Source organism: Arachis stenosperma, chromosome 2 (genome assembly GCF_014773155.1).
Source record: "Arachis stenosperma cultivar V10309 chromosome 2, arast.V10309.gnm1.PFL2, whole genome shotgun sequence".
NCBI lineage: Eukaryota > Viridiplantae > Streptophyta > Magnoliopsida > Fabales > Fabaceae > Arachis > Arachis stenosperma.
This window is the reverse complement of record NC_080378.1, coordinates 114,349,687-114,369,570: the sequence shown is the minus strand read 5'-3', so window position 1 is coordinate 114,369,570 and position 19,884 is coordinate 114,349,687. Positions and strand designations below refer to the sequence as shown.

General features: G+C 30.3%; 2 protein-coding genes across 2 annotated transcripts; both read right to left on the bottom strand.

Annotated features, from left to right (window-relative positions):
- Positions 1-439: 439 nt before the first annotated feature.
- LOC130960563 (uncharacterized) lies at positions 440-9,856 on the bottom strand. The gene is made up of 7 exons (XM_057885988.1): positions 9,469-9,856; positions 7,456-8,214; positions 5,284-5,934; positions 4,030-4,872; positions 2,754-3,497; positions 1,775-2,644; positions 440-658 (listed from the first exon to the last, which is right to left on the bottom strand). The coding sequence occupies exons 1-7, from the start codon at positions 9,751-9,753 to the stop codon at positions 650-652; spliced, it is 4,161 nt and encodes a 1,386-aa protein (XP_057741971.1). The 5' UTR covers positions 9,754-9,856; the 3' UTR covers positions 440-649.
- A 1-nt stretch (position 9,857) lies between these two features.
- LOC130963493 (uncharacterized) lies at positions 9,858-16,905 on the bottom strand. The gene is made up of 5 exons (XM_057889602.1): positions 13,905-16,905; positions 13,561-13,809; positions 12,774-13,478; positions 10,575-11,396; positions 9,858-10,175 (listed from the first exon to the last, which is right to left on the bottom strand). Exons 1-5 carry the CDS (start codon positions 16,875-16,877, stop codon positions 9,894-9,896), a joined length of 5,031 nt encoding a protein of 1,676 aa, XP_057745585.1. The 5' UTR covers positions 16,878-16,905; the 3' UTR covers positions 9,858-9,893.
- Between the last annotated feature and the right edge of the window lie 2,979 nt (positions 16,906-19,884).

The window sequence follows — 19,884 nt, the reverse complement described above, 5'->3', positions numbered from 1 at the left end:
TAGTCATGTAGTGAGGAAAGGAAAATAGAGAAATATGGTGTGGAATGAGATTGTTTGATGTTAAAAAAAAAATAAACACTAAGGGCCTTTAGCCTTCTTTCTTAAAAGAGAAAGAATTAAAAATGTTTTCACTTTTAAAAAGAAATTCAAATTCTGAAAAAACAAATAGAAAATGTTAAAAGCAAAAAATACAAACCCGTAATATTGAACTGATAATGGAATACAAACCATCGTTTTTAAGGAGATTAAAAAAAAAAAACTGTTCAAACTTCAAAGTAATAAAAACAAAGTAACATAAGTAATACTACAGTTCAATACACCGTTATAATCCACCATCCATTACAATCACACACCTAACACCTCATTAATGTTTTTTTTTTTTTTTTACTTATAACCATTTTTTTTTTTTACTTATAACCACACTAGACACGCACTCTCTCTTTTTTTTTTTTTTAACTTACAATCACACCACACATGCATTTTTTTTGTATTTTTAATTTTTTTGGATTTTTTTTAAAACAACTATAATATAAAACAAATCAAATTGCAACTGACAAAGTGACAACAAATCTTTTCTCTTCATCAACTCCTTTGATATGGCTAGGTGTCGCGTTTTGGTCTTTAACTCCATCTTCGGAATTGGACTTCTCTAATAGAACTGTTAATATAATTGTGTCAGTTTGAAGAAAGATAAATAAAAAAGAAAAATTTAAACTTTATTAGTAGCAGTAAAATTAAAATTTAATGTAACGTGATACTTCACTTTAATTTGGAGTCTACTAGAAAGACAAAATTATTGATAAATAAAATACAGTTTATTTTATATTTAAATAAAAACAAGCTTTAAACTTGTGAATCCTCTCTCTACACTTCTAATAAGAGAAGAAATAAGAGGGGGAGGGGGAGAAAGGGGAAGATTGAACAACATTGCTGTCATTGCAAAATTTAGTTGAAGTGTTCACAGTTTTAGAATTTGCATTAAGTGCATAATTCACAAATTGTATTATAAAATCATTAGAAAAATGAACCCATATAATCGTGAGTGAGGTGTGTAGTGTGTATGACAAAATAAAATAAATTATCAACCTACAAACTATTTAGTCATAACGTATAAATAAATAATTTTATATTCAAATAAAAATACATAAGACTTTCGAACTAACTAAAAGTCCTTAAGAATCTTCATCCTGGTCAACTTTTAGAGTATATATATAAAGATTAACTAATGATTTTAGGTCAAGAATCTTATATTTAGATCTAGATAGGATTTATAAATTAAAATATATATCTATAATTAAGTTAAAAGATTTGTAAAGTGAAATTAAAATACTATTTTAATTAACTAAAAGAGTTTTAATACTAGGTAGCAAGCAAGTAAAATGTATGATGAACAAGTAGTACAATAATGGAAGAGAGAAGGAATATGATGCATTTCCCTTACATATCTCTGAAGTAGGTATGAGAATTATGAATAAGAGCAAAATGCAAAACATTTAACTTGGTAATCTTTTCCTTTTCTGGTCTTTCTGGTTTGTAGGTGAGTAGGTCCCACAGGAATACATACAGGATGCATGCAGAAGAGACCTAATTAACAGGGGTTGATATTTAGGGTATTTACATATTCTGTATACATGATTTTGCAGAATGAGTATCCCTTTCTGTTTGCTTCCTAGCTTATCAAATGAAGTTAATTCTTTTAATAAATTTCAGGAAGTAAACTTTATTTATTCTCATCAAAACATGGACTAAAAAGATAAAGGAATTAAATACATACCCCTTCAAATACGTTCCGTACAGCGCAATTGAGATCACCTTCAACCAACAATGCATGTTTTTCTCCCATATCATCAAACGGGTCGACTTTAGTATCTTCTTCGTCATTGAATTGGACTTCCATCCACCTGTTCACTGATACTGTACCTGCACAAAAACTTTCCATCTTGCTGCAATCGATTAGCAACAAATGAACCAGGGATGGAAATTTTAACTCAATGTTGCCATTGTAAAACCTTCCAAGGTTTGGTAGAGAGCGAAGGGACAGAGTTTTCAATTTATGAAATACTATTATCTCCTCTTCTACATGCCCTGATGACTCTTCTACTTCTTCTTCAGACACAATCTCTTTCAGTGATTCACAGTTTTCTATGGACATATTCTTCAGCTGATGCAGAGTTCTGCTTGTTGAAGGTGTGAACAAATTCACAAGCCCATTGCATTCTGATATGTTCAACTCTATCAGGCTGGAGAACGATACCTCGCTTGGTACTATGCTCCTCAAACTATGACACTTATCTATTTGCAATTTTTCAATATTTTCAGAAATGTGTTGCACCCAAGAATGCTCTAACCCAATGGAATTCAGCTGAGACAAGGAACTCAACTGCAAACACTTCACTTGTGGAATAATTTCTTTGACACAATCCATGGTAGGTCTTTTAGTGCAGAATATCTCTTTGAAAGAGCTACAACATACAACGAGCTTTTCTATGTTGGGCAGCCCTTGAAGAAAATCATATGGTAGAGTATCTGAATCATCATGAAAACATTGCAATTGAAGAGCTTCTAATTTTGAAAGGTTGTTCACATGCAACATCATCATGATCTCCTCCTTGCTGACTGCTAGAAACTTCAAGTACGGGATTACCTACAAGGAAAAAAAATATTTTCAATTTAGCATACTACATAAATGATAGTCAAAATAATCAATAAGACATGGATATATAAATGTCATAAAGATTAACAAGACATGAAACCTTTTCTGGCAAAAAAATGGCTTGATTCTCTGCTTGTGGACATTGAAATTTCTGAGACTCAAATTGAAATGTCTTCAACTTTTCACAGTGGAATAAGTGCACTTCCTCTAGCTTGGGGCATTCTAGCTTGTGCGGAGCAGGGTAAAAACATTTCAATTCTGGCAAAGACCACAATTTTATGGAGGTCATGCTTTGCAATGCAAACTCTTTAGGAGCTCCTTCAACAACTACTTCATCCTTTGTAACAATTTCCACCAATCTATCACACTCGGTTACTTCCAGTTTCTCAAGTTTATTTAGATTTTCAGCGACAGATGTTGGAAATAACCTTTGAAGGTTGTTGCATCCATGAACGTAGACTTCTTGAAAGCTCTGAAAGTAACTAATTTGTTGAGCAGGGTCTGAATCCCAAACATGTTCAAGATTTGGTAGCTGCTCAATAGTCAATTTCTTTAAGCCAGATCTTAAAGGATTGATCATTGTGTCTTCTGCTTCATGTGTCACTTCAAATATTGTTTTCACGGAATTGCATTGTCGCACTACCAACTCTTCCAATTTGCATAGCAAACTGAGTATGTGAGAGGGTATTACAATAGATGTGATGAATTCACATTTTTCCACAATCAAGATCTTCAATCTGATGAAGCACAAGGATGGAACTCGAAATGGAGCATTCCATATTCCATGTATCATTGGGTATTCGCTGAGCTTCAAGTCCTTTACTTCCCTCACAAATTTTGCAACCTGTGCATGAAACATAACAAACATGTTAAATTAATCGGTCCACATGTTAATTGACTACACAAAATCTAGTATTTTGACCCAACTTTAATTCTCATTACGTATACCTTTTTTATTACATCCTTTTTAAAAATTAAACTTCTTGTATCTTCATATCATCAGTTAAAACTATCATATAAATTTTTTGCTTTATATCATGAGTATTCATACAAAATTTAACTACTCAAATATGTTCTTATAATTCTCGTATAATCTTATTATTCTAACTAGAAACCCTATTATTCTAATTCTCGTATATTTAACTACTCATACATATATATATATATATATAGCATATCACTTAGCTAAAATTGTTTCGATCAATGCTAATTGAAGTTATGATACGATTATTCTGACAGTTAAAGAATAATGATTGGTAAAGTAAATAATTTTTTCTCATTACAAATTAATATTTGTTGTTATAAACACTTAAAATGTATTGAGAAAAGTTTGTCTCTCAAAGAAAAGTAAGAAAGGGAAAAAAATACATACATACCTCTGACTTGTAAGTGTTTCGTAAGGTAGAATTGAGATCAACTTCCAATGGGGTTCTATCATCTCCAAATATATCAAAGAATACTTCTGATAACTTGTTTGTATTGATGGTACCTTCACAGAAAGATTCCATACTGTTGCACTTAATCACTTTCAATTTCTCCAATGATGGAAAGCTTAAGGTAAAACCCCCATTATAAAATCTTCTAAGGTTTTTTAAACTCCGAAATTGTAATTCTTGCAGCTGCTCAAATACTATCTCATCATGAATTGATTCTTCTCCTTCATTAGACACAATCCATTGCATGGATTTACAACTAGATATTTCTATTTTTTTGAGTTGAGTCAAACTTTTAGCTGTTGCAGATGTGAACAAATATATCATGTTGTCGCATTCAGATACAGTCAAATGCGTCAGATTGGAGAAACATACAGGAGAAGAAACTAAACTTGTTAAACCAGAGCAGCTTTTTACTTCTAAGGTTACCAGAGTTTTGAGAATTGATGATTCTCGTATCCAAGAGCATTCAAATCCAATGGAAATTAGTTCAGAAAGAGAAGCCAACTTCAATTCTTTAAGATGTGGTAGAAATTGGGTGCAATCCAAACTAGGCCTTTTAGAGCAGAATATCTCTTTGATAGAACTATTTTTTACTTGGAGAGTTTTTATACAGGACACCTTTTGGAGAAATGTATATGGAAGTTCATCAGACTCAAGCTCAACATTAAAACCCTGCATATCATAAACATTTATGTCGCTAAAGTGGCTTCCGTCACGTTCTTCATGTCCAATCATCTTCACTTCTCTTTCACCAAACAACAAGTTGGTCAATTTAGGAGTAACCTGGACAGAGGAAATGAAGCCATCAATTCAAGTTGTTAGAGAAATAACTAAACCAAATGGACTTAATCTTATATTATTAAAATTACAAGAATGAATACCATACAAGAGAAAAATATACATATACCACAACAAATACTTTATATATTTAATAATTTTGCTTTTGGAGATGGGAACGAAAATATAGACTCGTGATGTGATCGCAAGACATGTCCACCAATATATTTTGAAGAAAGATAAAAAAAATATATAAAGTCGTACATTATTTTTACATATAAATCATACATTAAGAAGAATTTATAGGCACTGTCATACAACACAATTCACTATCCATATTACAAGATTTTTTAACTTATTTACCATTAGTAGTCTCATGTGGGAAATATATAAAGCAATCGCATGATTAATAAGTACCTCTTTGAAACAGACTTGGTCCTCAATTTGTGGATCATCATGACCATTCAGTGTCTTCAACAGGACACAATGCAATGAACAGTAAAAACAATTGAAGCTTGGCAAATCCAACAGTGTCAATGAAGTCAAACGTGGGAACTTAATAAGGTTTGAAATTGCTCTTTCTGGTGTTGTTTCAATCCCTGCAATGATTTCCACCAAGCTTTTACAATGTTTCAACTCTAGATTTTTAAGATTGACAAGATCCTTGCCTACTGATTTTGGGAACAAGCTTGTAAGGCTTTTACATGTATCAACATGCACTTGTTGTATAAGTTGAAAGTCGAGTATCCCATCAGGATCTTCATTCCAAATGCTATCTAAATTCGGCAGCTTTTCTAATACCAACTCCTCCAGTGCAAATTTAATTGGTAGGAGTGTCTTGTCTTTTGTTATGCATTTCACATCAAATATAGTTTTCACAGAACTACATTTTTGAACTTCCAATTTTCGCATGTTATTTAAAAAAGGAAGTAAATTAGCAGGTAGTATTTCCGATAAAAAATCACATTGATGCACAACCAAGGACTCCAAATTACTGAAGCATGCTTCAGAGAGCGGCAATGAGGCACGCCACATCTCTTGAAAATATAGACTTTCTCTGAGTAAAATCTGCACATGGAAAATAAGAAATTTAATTACTCCTTATTTGGTTCTCTACTTGTAAGTTTGACTTTTTAAGTTTGACTTTTTATTTGTAATTATTTACAATGTTTAATAAAGTTGGGTAAAAATTTAAGAGTTATTTCTCATTTAAAAAATTTTGATACATGTACACTAAAATCAGTCACTAATACATTTATTTGATAAGATTATTACTTTTAATATATAAATAATATTTTTAAAATAAAAAAATATTTAAAAAATAATAAAAATCAACCTAAATTAATTAAATTATCTTATTTTACATTCATTAATTTACCTCTGAAATAAATACATAATATTATATAATAAGAAAAGTATAGGTAAACAATGAAAATATTAAACAATATAAATAATAGATATATCGGATGTTTATTTTACTAGTGTACGAATGGTTATTTTAATATTAAAATTTAGAGGGTTAATTTAGAGGTGTGGTGTGTTTTAATTTGATTGGTAGTTGTTCATATTGTTCAATAAAAACATTGTCCCCCTAGCATTCCCCTATATAATATTATATGTAATATTATATGTAACAAATATATAATTTTAAATGCTGTATACTACTAGGCTTTGTCTTGTTTAATGTCATTCATTTTTTAACGGCATCTTATTGAAATCCTCTAATATTACTTGAATGTTATGCGAGCCTATTATTATAACTAGCTAGTGTATTTAATCTACCCTCTTATTCATTAATTCTGTGTAATAATAGATACAATATTAGTTTAGATGATACTTTTTTCATTTTTAACCAAGAGATTTTATATTTAAAATTTACAAATAACTATATATAATGAAGAATATTTAAAAAAAGAAAAATTTGTATATCAAACCTTTTCAATCCTTATATAGTAGATAAGTATATTGCTAGTAATGAAAATTCTTAAAATAAATAATCTTCTAATATATCATGACATATCTTTTGTTTTGATTTTATGTGACAAATTCTATTATATAATATCATATAGATTTAATTAGATAATAAATTTTTTAATTTAAAATGTTTATAGTTGAATTTTTAATTTATTCGACGCACTAAATATTAATATAAGAATTTAAAGAACATTTATTTTTTTACAGTGTCATAATTATTTACATGTAATACGTATTTTTTTAAGATTCTGCAAGTTACAAAAAAATATAGTGCATGATAAAAAAAATTATAAAGGCAGGAAGTCAAATGAAAACTGAATAAAGTCATGGAATTTCAAAAATTTCACCTAAACAAAAGATGAATATCAAGATATATAAAAGATTTTTTTGTTTAAATTTAAATAATATTAATAACAATATGATTAAATGATATGAACGTAAGGTTGTTATGTAACATTTCAATATTTAAACGAGCATTAAATAAAATATTGTAACCTTTCCTTATATATAATATAATATACTAAACCTGGAATTTGTTTATTTTTTGTCTATTATTCCAATTATGTAGTTTATAATATGAGGGACTTGTTTACTTTGAAAGAATAAAAGACGTACTTCTTTGTTATTCATTTTGCGAATGGTGGTATCAACATCATCTTCCCATTGGACTTCATATGGATTCCAGGAGCGTTGTCCTGAGCTCAACTTGACTGAATCCAGATCTATGTGGATGTGGGGACAGAATGTTGTCATCCTGGAGAGTTGGCCAAAGATGGATAACTGTTGCAATGATGGAAAACACAAAGTACGTTTGCCTGAGTATAACCATCTCAGCATTGACAAATATTCAAGATGCAGAACCTGGAGCTTCTCAAATATTATGTTCTCATTAGATTCATCATCCTCTTTGCATATTATCTCTCGCATTGATCTACAATTGCTTATCTCCATATGCTTGAGTTGACTCAGACTTTCTGCTGTTGAAGATGTGAACAAATACAACAAACCATAGCAATCATGTACAACCAATTTCGTCAGACTAGAGAAAGACACCTTGCTTGCTACTAAGTTCTTTATATCAAAACAGTGCTTCACTTTCAATGTTTGGATATTATCAAGGATGGGGTGTATCCAAGAGTGATCCAAACCAATGGATTTGAGTCTGAAAAAAGAAAATATGCTTAACTCTTTGAGATCGAGATGCGATAGGAGTTGAACATAATCAGCCTTAGGTTTTTCCTCAAATACCACCTCTTCAACCCTTTCTTCTTCTGACTCTTTAAATTTAAGTTTTCGAGATTTTACTTCCCAAGTCAACTTGGCGCCTCTCATATCAAATGATAATTCCTCCAAGCTCCGAAATAGGAGATTAACCTAACAAGTAACAAGCAAAACAAATTAAATAAGTAAAATTGTAGGAAACTGCATGCCAATCAAAATGGACACGTTTTAAGAACAAAATAAATTAGTTTGGAGATCTAATAGTGAATAAATAATGTAATTCATATACAACTATGGCTGGATTTGTTGATTTCTCTAATTCTTAATCACTCACTAAACAATTCTAATAAACTTAGTTAATATTGATTAGATCCAAAGAAAAATATATGCCAACATTTTTTTCACGCAAATACTTTTTTTGAAAATCTTTTGGGATAGAAAAAAATTTCTGCAACTTATTTTTTCTATTCTATTAATTGCAACCAAAAATTATATAAAGAAAATTGTAGGCAACTAGCAACGAAAAAAATGAATAGATTCAGTTTTAAAAACAAAAATTAAATAAGTTGAAATATATATTACTCTACACCTAATAATGAACAAATTATTTCATTCATATAGAACTTAAATAAATTGACATGCAAGGACAAATTATATGAAATAGCACGTAGGAAACTGAGTTATTTAATCATATTTCATATTTTATAATGTCAAACATAGCAACTTATGATATTATTTTATGAAAAAAGGATAAACCATCAAAATATATTGTTTTGCCACTTTTTTTAAATAAATCACTTTAAAAAAAATAAAAATATGACAAATATGGAATGATGTGAACACTCACTTCACTATCATCATATTAATTCAATTGTTTTGTTTTGATGTTAAAATGTATATTGCAATTCAAATAAAAGCTAGAATACTTTTTTTTTAATAAAATGCAAAAATTATTATTTTTATAATTAAAAAAAATAAAGATATCATATATAATATATATATTTTTTAAAAAATTTAGTTATAATCTTTATTTTTTATTTGATTTTAATATTCAATAAAAAAATTCTCTAAAATAAAAGATACTTTACGTTTTTATAAACTCATGCATATTTTTGACAGGCTATAAATTTTTAATATTAGCTTTTAAGTTTATACAATATTTTATCTTGTCATCTTGAACTCTTTTATTTTTTTTAAAAAAAAAGTTACAGAACTTTTGTTGTTCATCAATATTCACATTGAAGTTTCTGTTATATTTATGATATTGCACAATTTTTTTCTTAATTACGGTGTTATTTAATTTACTTATTTCTTATCAATGATTTTTGTTACGTTATATAAATTTTTATAATTGTTTGGTTAATATAAACTGATTTGAATAAAACTATAGAATCTCATAAGAAGTACCTGCTCGATTGGAAGTACAACTTGTTGATCTACAAAAGCCTCTGCCTCTTGACAATTGAGTATCATCCATTTACAGACTTGTATATATAGTTGTTTTAGCTTCGGAAATTGAAGCTTGTGTAGTCCCGGATAAAAGTGTTTGAGCATTGGCAGTTCTCTAAGCACCAGTGAAGTCAAAGAAGGAAGCTCAAATGATTTGGTGTCTCCTAATTCTGAGGTTCTTTTATCTTCTGCAAAGATTTTTACCATTTGCTCACAGTCTTCTATTGAAAGATTATTCAGCATGTTAAGGTCTTCAGCAATGGATGTTGGAAACACATATTTCAAACTATCACATTTGTCAATGCTCAAATCTTGCAGAGCAAAAAAGTGAATAATTCCTTTGGGATCTATATTCCATACATGTTCCAAATTTGGTAGATTCTTTAAAGATAATTTTTTAAACGAGACCTCTCCATTGCTTTTGTCGCCTGCTTATTGTTACTCTCATCCGTATTAAAGATGACTTGCACTTCATCGCAATCAGATACTTGCAGATCTTCCAAATTCTTAAAGCAATGAAGCAAATGAGATGGAATTACTTGCACAAGATAACCACATCTCTTCACAATCAAAGATTTTACATTCTGAAACCTGTTCACTTGCGCCAAGGTTTTGTCACACCATACTTGTTTTAAGTCTGGATGATTTGAAAGCTCCAAATGAACCTATAAAATGATTGCGAGAAGAAAAAAGGATCATTTCTTTGCTTTTAAAAATATTGTCATTGAATTATTTTTCTACAGAAATAAGTTGTTTATTTACAGAAAATTCCTGTCAATGAATTATTTTTTTCTTAAAATAATTACAAAGGTTTAGTTATAAAAGATAAGTATATATTTAATACAATATATATATTCAAACTTTTGTTAAGTTATTTATTTTGGGCATAAGAATCCAATATTTTAGCAAAGAATAGAATATATGAAGTTGTTTGACAAAAAACTTGGATAACTTAACGAAAAAAAAAGATGTTTTACAGTAAATTACAATATGTATTTTGGATTATAATTAAATGGTTATACAATTTAATTAATTAACTGTATAAATGAGGGAGCACGGAGTACCTTATCCGTAAACAGCATTTGAATGGTGGCATTCAGGTCTCCTTTCCAATACCCTTTCTCTTCCTCACCAAGTACGCTTTGTAGCTTGGGCGTTGTTATGTGTTTTGCGGTGAACGTTTTCATCTTGGGACATTCTTTCAGAATTAATTTTTCCAACAATGGCACCGAAAACTCACAATTCGAGTTGCTACAGAAACTTGTGAGGTTGCTTAGTCGTGTCAGTTGTATAGTTATCAAGTTGGCAAAGACAATTTGAATCCCCTCGTCATTTTCCTGCTCATCCTTGGTAACTATTTCATTTAATTGATCACACGTCTTTACCTTCAAGGTGGTGAGTTGAACCAAGCTCTTTGCTGTTGAGCATGTCATTAGAGTTTTCAATGCTTTACAATCAGATACTTGCAAGTATGTCAAGTGAGTGAAGGACATCGAGGAATGTGCCAATCTCCTCAATCTGTGGCAGAATTGCAATTTCAGGCGGTGCAGTGATCTCTGAAGAGCAGGATCTCTTTCAAATCCAATATCCTCCATCTGTGGTGCCCACAAAGTTAATTCCTTAAGAAGTAATACGGTTCCCAATCTTTGCTTCGCTGCTGTGTTTCCACTTGGCACGAACTCTCTAATGTTATTATCATGACTCAATTCAAAGATTTGTAGATTAGGAATGGTGTGGAGGAAGCAGTATAGAGTCTCGTCATGATCACTCTGCCATGTGTGCAAGTAAAGTAGTTTCAAAGAGGTAAAGCGGTACTTGCGTGTGTTGCTCATTAACCACTCTACTACTTTAGAGTCAATAATCAGATGCTCCAAGTTGGACATTACCTATATACATCAATTTATAAAACTCATTATCAAATGAACTCCAATTACACCTATCCAAGAAAAACTACTGAGTTGCAAATGAGTTGTTTAGATCGATTGCAACTAAGCGTGCTGCCACCTAAAATGCTGGTTTGGAACTTCTTTGCGAAAAGTATATGTATGTCTATTATGGCTGTGTTTTTATGTCAAAGCATTACTGATATACACTATAACAAACAAGGGTTTCAGGGTTTGTGCTTCATTGGCCCTCATTATTATAAAAACAATATTTTTATTACAACAATTTATCGGATATAATATTTTTGTAAACATAAGAAATTTTCGAATATAAATTTTAACTTTAAAATAAAATTACATTTTATAAAAAAGACATCTGTATCAAAATAATTTAAAAACAATGATCATACTTCTTAAATAATAAACAATACTTCGATCAGACACTTAAATCTTCTTATTTCCTATATTTTCCCACTTCTTAAATCTAACAAGTGATTATCAAACACCAGTCGCAGCTATATGGAAGACTATTAACAGTTTAAAACAATGATATCGCCTTAATAAAATATGCATAATATATAATTGAACGATAGTTTAGCTAAAAGTAGAACAAGAAAAAAATATGATTAATAGATACTTTATTTAAAATTAGAACAAGAAAAAAAAAATTACTGATTGATAAATAGTTTTGATCGATTGCATAATTCATGGTACGAGGCTACTGAGATCTGAAAAGCTCATTTTTCTAAAAGCTTATAAATATCTGTATTCTAATTTCGTAAATTTATTTCTAAGCATAAGAAAAATAAGTATGCGTTTTATTTTGAAATCACAGATATATTTCTATTAGAAATAAAAAAGAATGTAAGTGTCTATCATGACTTTAATTTTGATGCACACATTATCTTTGTGTGTTTGAATACACACATGAATTTATATTTTATAAAATTAGACTATTTTTGTCGCCTTAAAATTTTATTCAATATTGTGATTCTTTTTATTTGTTCGTTTACAATTTTACATAAAAAAAAGAGAAGGTAAAATTAAGAAAGGGTATAGTGTAGTTAGTAAAATAACAGAACCAAAGAAATTAAAGCCAGAGCCATTGAAAAATTATATTGTTAGAAATTTTTAATAAAATTATTTGAGTTTTATATTGAAAACAAGTGTCATTAGCAAATATCTTTTTATATTTATCAATATTAATTCTTGTTTTTTTTTTTTTTTTACAGGAATATTAATTCTTATTAAGCAGTGTACTTATAGTAATAATAATTTCTCCATCAATTTATGCTTGATGTCTATGAGGTCATGACCATGATGTGGTGGATATAGACTATAGAATACAATAATGTTAAAGGTTTTGGTAAGCACTTTTACCTTTTCAGCCGATAAGAATGCTCCTTCTTCTTCATTGGCACTTTCTGTTTTGAATATTTTCAGATTTGGACACTCAATCATTGTCAGTTGCTTCAATTTTGGACACTCTACAATATGTCTCCCTTTGTAGAAATATCGGATGCTTGGTAAGTCAATAAATGACATGGACACTACTTCTGGAAACTTCAATGTTGTTTCTGATCCTCCATCACACGCAATGATTTCCTCCAAATTACGACATGAGTATATCCAAAAGCTTTCTAGTTTTCCAAGATCCTTGACTATAGAAGCTGGCAACACATTGCGCAATGTGTTACATGAAGAAATCTTTATACTCTGCACATTTGTGAAGTTAATCACTCCTTTTGGATCTTCACTCCATACTTGCTTTAGATAAGGGAGATTACCCAAATGAATAACCTCCAATAATGCAGATTTGTTTGTGTCACTTTGTTGCGGAGGAAGTCTACTTTTGAAAATGAATTCCACCCCCTCACATGAATAAACCGTCAAGCTTTTTAAACTCAAATAACAACATTTCATATGACTAGGGAAAATCTTGTCAATCTTATTGCATTGCCAAATATCAACAGAAATGAGACTAGAAAATGAATCTGCCCTTACTTCATCTTCACATGGCCATATTTCTTTTAACATCTCCATTCCACTCAATTGGATTTCCTCCAATTTAGGAAAGATACAATCCTGTTTTGATGCAAAATAATACAATTATATAATATACATAAAACATAAAAAAATCTATTACAAATTTTATAATTCTACGCACCTTCGAATACTCATTGTTATTTTCTTCGCTGATGAATAACTTCTCCATTAGTGAACACTCACTTATGGAGATGCTTTTTAGCTTATTGAGACTGCGAGCCATAGACAAGGAGCATAAATATGTCAAGTTACAGTTTTCCAACGTTAATTTTATCAAGTTCTGAAACCCATCATTTGAAATTCGATCGCTCCATATGCTGTGGATCTTGATTGAGAACAACTTCAAGCTCTCTAAGTTTGGAATTTCTACCTGCAAGAAAACATACACAAAAATCATGTTATTCACTTTGGAAGCACTAATATAAAAATGTTAAATACAGGTTATTTTAAACTTGAGAAGAATACATTTTCATCAAAAAGAGAAAAGGAAGTTGTGGAACTCTGCTCATCCTCTGCTGGGACAATTTCTGTGTCGTCAGTGATTCTTGCTTGCTTTTCCATAGATCCCGGTTCCAAAGGCATGTCTGCATTGTTGTAAAAACTGACAAACGATGGTAACTTCTGTAATGTCAAAGAGCATAACTTATGAAGCACAACCTTGTTGGATCCTTCTTCTTTACTAACAACTGCTTGTAGAGAATCACATTCAGAGACATCAATTGTTTCCAGAACAGTAAGAAATTCAACAATGTAAAAGAAGAATATGCTCTTCAATTGGGGGCACATCTTCACTTTGATTATCTTTAGTCTAGAGAATGAGGAATTTGTAATAGGACTGCAACATATCTTCTTTATGTTCTTTAGGTTGAACAGGCTGAGGAACTCTAAACTGGGAAAAGCATCATGAGGTTGTGACCACTCCATTGAATTCACAATGTATTCGATGTCATTGTTATTTACGATGGAAAAGTGTTTCAGATCTGGAAATCCATTCAGATTCAGCTCATAAAATACATTTTGAACCCCGTGTAGCTCTCCCAATAGGAAATTCACCACTCCTTTGAATAGCAATTTGACTCCTTTGAGGGAGTGAATATCCAAGCCAGGTTCTAGCTGCAGTGCCAAAGATCTTGAAGCTTCATACTTTTTGGGCATCTTGAAATCTGCGATCGAAATTGTCTCAAAGTCTCCTCCAATCACAATCTTGTAATCATTCAACTCGTCAAAGAACAAGTCTGCTAGCAAAAGTTCAGCACTAGGAATGTAGGCATCTAAAGTATTCAACTGATGCAGATGTTTCAACTCAGAAAGAGCTGAAATTTGACTATGATTTATCTGTCCTTCCACCTCCATTTTAGTCAAGCTATTTTCTATATACAATTCTTCCAAATTAGGGAAGCTCGATAAAGATAAAGACCTAGTGGAGATGCTTATAAAACAATTGCTAATATCTAGAAACTGTAACTTGCTTAAGCCATCCAAATGTGTTGGCCAGTCTTCAATTCTAGATCCTGAAAGGCTAAGAATCCTCAACTTTCTCAAATGATTTAAAACGGAGAAGTCACCTAGAGTGCATTTCTCCAAGCAAAGCATTCTGAGGTTTGGTAAGCATTTGATTGAAGACGGCAGACTCTGCAAATGAATTCCGGACAATACTAAGACTCTGAGTTCTTCCATTCCTTCAAAAAATCTATCAGGTATTTTCAAAGTTGAATCATCACAGTCAATATAAAAGAATGTAAGATGAGGACAGTTAACACGTTCTGGGAGCCCATCCACAATATGGCACTTGTGTAGATAAATTGCAGAGTACCTCTCAAGTTGTTTCTTGTGAGGCCAGACATCCAGTGTTTTGTTTCTCAGGGTAAATACATTTTGATCCTTGCACGCTATAGATAGAGCAGCATCTCGAACTATATCGTGCATATTGAAATGATCGTTGGAAATACTATCCAACAAGCCTGAATCTTTTAGCATCTGGATTGACTTGGATATACTCTGGCGGGCGCCCCTCAGTGTATGGATATCATTAAGTATGCCCAAACCATAACAGTACTTCACCAAGTCAACAATTAATGACTGATGATACATTTGAGCACACACTAGGAAAATGGACTTGAGCTCCTCGCTTTCTAGATGATCATAACCCATCTTCACAGAATTCTCCATGTACCTGTGCACCTCATTTGATCCTTGTTGGTTTTTGAGTCTTTCTAGTTCGCCTTCCCACTCTAGCTTGTTCTTCTTCATTAACGACCTTCCGACTATAATAACTGCCATTGGTAACCCAGCACAATAATTATGAAGGGTTTCTGGCTTGAACTTGGGAATTTCATTTGACATTTCAACCACCTTCTTGAACAATGTCAGAGTATCCTTTTCATCTAACTTGGGGACAGAGGAAATTAATTTTTCTTTAACATTCATCTTACCGAGCAACACTTCTTTATATCTTGAGGTGACCAAAATTTTGCATCCCCGCTTGCTGGTGCCAGAACTGCCAGGAGAATTTTCACTTGCCGTTTGCTCTTCCTCTTCCTTTTTGCTGCCTGGATTATTTCTTTCATTGCTAGTCACGTGGCTTGAAACGACATCGTCATCATCAAATGGAATCCCAATCTTATTCAAGTCCAGTTCATCCCAAACGTCATCTAAGATCACAAAGGTATTCTCCTGTTTCAGCCTCTTCCTCAGAAGTGTTGCTCTCCCATTCTCACCTAAATTTCCAAAGGTTAATCTTAAACCGTCAGCGATATCTTGCTGAACCTTTAGAAGGTCTGGATCTTTCTTCACGATTGCCATGACCACCTTATCAAACAATTTGCTGTCGCCAGCCTGCTTTGCAATTCGTTTGACGAGAGAGGTCTTGCCCACACCACTAGGCCCATGGAGTCCAACCATTCTCACCGTGGAATCTTTTAGTTGCTCCAGGATTTTCTCAATGATACCCTTCCTTGATTCGAATTCAAGATAGTCACCATCAAGTGGATTGCTATCCGCAAACGTTACAGCTGGTGGAAGTGAAATATGTGCAAGAATGTCGGGTGCTTCCTGATTTAGCTCTTTGATTGCCGGTGCCAATATCTTCTTTGCTTTTCTGCCAAGTTGACGCCTGTTCCACAAGAAAGAGCACCCCCCGCTAAAGCAACTTGTCTTGGATTCAAGGATTTTTTCATCGTGAAACTCCTTACTTTCTTCCATCTTTCTCTCCACCCTCTTGAGCCAATCTTGAGCGGCTGGCGTGATTTCTTCTGCATTGTCTTCTGCAACTTGAACTCGCTCATCCACCGTTTTCTTATTACTTTCAAGAATCGCAATGTGTTGTTTTAAATCCTGTTCATGGTCTTTGTAATTGATTATATAATCAAGTTGCCGAATACTCGCTTCCAATACTATGTCAATAACTTTCTCTACCGGTTTAAACGGTAGGTCCGCCATTCTTCTGGATTTTCTAAAAATATATCTCCATTCTGTTGAATAACATGGAAACAAACTAACATGAAGAAAGAATACAGAAATTAAAATACGCGATAACATGGAGACGGATATTAAGTTATTAACAAATAAAGCAATGCCAGGAAATCAACTTCTTTTATTTTTTATTTTTTGCTAATATTGCCCTATGTTATTAAAATTCTTACATTTTATATCTTAAATCATAAATCTTTAATTATGAATTCTAAATGTTAAAATTGATTAGTGTTGATTAACTAAAAATTAGTTTGCTATATCTAAATGATAATGGTAGAAGATAATGACCTAAAGCTATTTTATTTAACTTAATTTTTATAATTCTATACATGTAATATGCATACTTACATATATTTATTATATCTAATATTATTTAATTATTTTTACATTAATCAATAAATACGAAATAAAATAATTTTAAATTACTTTCGACAAATATTTTAATATTTTTCATCTAAATATCTTACAAGGAGAGATTGGATTATTAAGATAATCACTTTTAAGATACTAATTTAAACCCTTTCTAAAGTAACATTTTCTGTATTATTTGTGAATGTAACAATGTCATTTGATACTCAAAGAGCACCTAATTTTTCATGTTCTTTTAGTATCCTTGTTTAGATGTTTATATGGATATATTGATACATTACTTTAAAAGGTTATGTTACGTGTATATCAAAATCAGTCATCAAAATTAGCCACTAATATACATATTGAAATACAAATATACATTAAAAATAAATTAAATTACACATATATTTATACATAAATATATTAATGGCTGATTTTAGTGACTAATTTTAATGTACAAATAACATTTTCTTATTTTAAAATAACGACTAAACTTTAAACTAAGCTATCATATATATATATATATATATATATATATATATATATATATATATATATATATATATATATATATATATATATATATATATATATATATATATATCTTTAATTAGCTAGTAATCGACACAAATATCCTTGAATTGTATCCCTTTTAGTTCACGATAATTGTTCCACAATAAAATTTCACATATAATGAAGAAACAAAAGGAAATCATTTTGGTAATGAAAAAAGTTTATACGAGCAGACAGAATTATCCTCATAAAAAATACAATTGTGTTATTTTTCTTAAAATTACATTATTGTTAAGGGTAAAATTAAAAAATTTAAAAATAGAGAAGCAATTAATAATAGCTAGATATTTTAGAACAGAAAATTTATAACTTTAAAAAATATAAGTTTAAATGAGTTTTAAAGTCATACAAAATATCATTTTTATTCTTATAAAAAAATTGATTCAATCCGGCAAAATTTAAAATTTACTTAATTTAGTTCTTGATACTAGTTTTTTTCATTAAATGTTAAGGCTTAACTAGGATGATAAATTAACATATCAAAATTTAATTTACTACGTTAGTATTAAGGAAGCAAACTAATTAATATGGTCAAGCTAATAAAATAGACAATTTTTAAATCTTATTGAATTAAAAGATATACATAGACTAAAACTAAAAATAGATATTTTATGGAATCAAAAACTTATTTGATCAGAAATTATAGATAGAATAATTACTATAAATCAGAAGAAGTATGCTAGATAAAGCCAAAGTATCACAAATCACAGTCATATGCTTTTTCTCCAAGTAACTATTTATTAAAGAGAACTACTAAAATTAAATTTAAAAGATTTGAGTGCAAATAAAAATAATTTCAAAAATTGAAAATGACAAAATTCAAGAGACATAAAATTTTGACAAAAAAAATTAATTGTTAAATAATTTTATTTTTTATAAAAATATGTCACCATAAATTTTAGAATGTTATATTCAATCATATTTATATAGTATTTTAGAATATTTGAGAATATTTTGAATAATTTTAAAAGGTTCTAGAATAATAAAAAAAGGTCTCAGAAGACCTAAAATAATTTAGAAGACTCTGAAAAATTATAGAGCATTCTAAAATAGTGTAGATATATATAGAAGTATGAAGAGTAATTTAAAAAATCTAAAAGAGTTTATAGAAATGTAGTAAGTTAGATATCTATAATGAAGGTTCTGGATACTGGATTTAGATCGTTAATTAGACTTAACTAGAATGAGACTCGCGTAATGCACGGGACGGTAAATTAATGATAGTATATAATAAATATTAAAAATTATTATATTTTGTAGAAATAAATTAAATATGTGTAATTGAAGCTAAATTTAAAAGGTGTTTTATTTTAAATAATTTGTAGTACAAAAGATTTGGATGTTGGAGTTGTACAAAGTGACATTTTTATTTGGTGGTTTGATTCTTCCATTTGTTTTAGTTGATGGACTTAGTCATCTTATGTGGCGCTTGTCCTCAATTTTTTTGTTGGTTGTTAGAGTTTGTGCTTTCTTCTTTTTGTCGTAGGTTCTTGCGAAAACATGTTCTTTATGAATTGTTGAGTTTGATGCACTTTCTATTGTGTTATTTGGTTCCATCTTTATATGTATGTTCTTCTTTCAAAAATGTGTCTTGAATTTGTATGGTTTTCTTTCTCCTTAATCTCTTGATGGGGTGGTGTTTCAATGTCATTATTTTTTCTGAAATGTCGTTAGATTTGAAGCAGTTGTGCCCAATAAATTTTTTGCGTCGCCATCAAATAGTACAAAAGTTGTTGTAACACTTTGATCTAAAACCTTTAATTGAATTCTGAATCTAAAATAAGTATTGGGCTAGCAACTAATAATTTGATAGATGAGATTATGAAAAGTATATAGAGTTACCTTATTGTTGGATATTGTGGTGTTTGATTACATGTGCCACAAATGTAGTTGTTTCTTTTTTTTTATTTGCTTTCTTCTGACACTTTTTACATTTAACATAGTTTCATCCTAATTTGTCATCAATTTCGTTTATAGTTGCTAAAATTGTGAAGATATTTTCCTATTCCAATATTCAATTTATGTTATCATTAGGTATATAGTATTTGAG

What these genes read in the sequence shown, in the direction of transcription:
- LOC130960563 (XM_057885988.1), bottom strand. Translation starts at nt 9,753, where the DNA reads ATGCTGAATAATCTTTCAATAGAAGACTGTGAGCAAATGGTAAAAATC. An exon ending in TTGTACTTCCAATCGAGCAG is followed by an intron (nt 8,215 to 9,468) that starts GTACTTCTTATG and finishes GTTACTTGTTAG; the next exon opens with GTTAATCTCCTATTTCGGAG. An exon ending in GAAACACTTACAAGTCAGAG is followed by an intron (nt 3,498 to 4,029) that starts GTATGTATGTAT and finishes TTTCATGCACAG; the next exon opens with GTTGCAAAATTTGTGAGGGA.
- LOC130963493 (XM_057889602.1), bottom strand. Translation starts at nt 16,877, where the DNA reads ATGGCGGACCTACCGTTTAAACCGGTAGAGAAAGTTATTGACATAGTA. An exon ending in TTTCTCTTTTTGATGAAAAT is followed by an intron (nt 13,810 to 13,904) that starts GTATTCTTCTCA and finishes GTTTTCTTGCAG; the next exon opens with GTAGAAATTCCAAACTTAGA. An exon ending in ATAACAATGAGTATTCGAAG is followed by an intron (nt 13,479 to 13,560) that starts GTGCGTAGAATT and finishes GCATCAAAACAG; the next exon opens with GATTGTATCTTTCCTAAATT.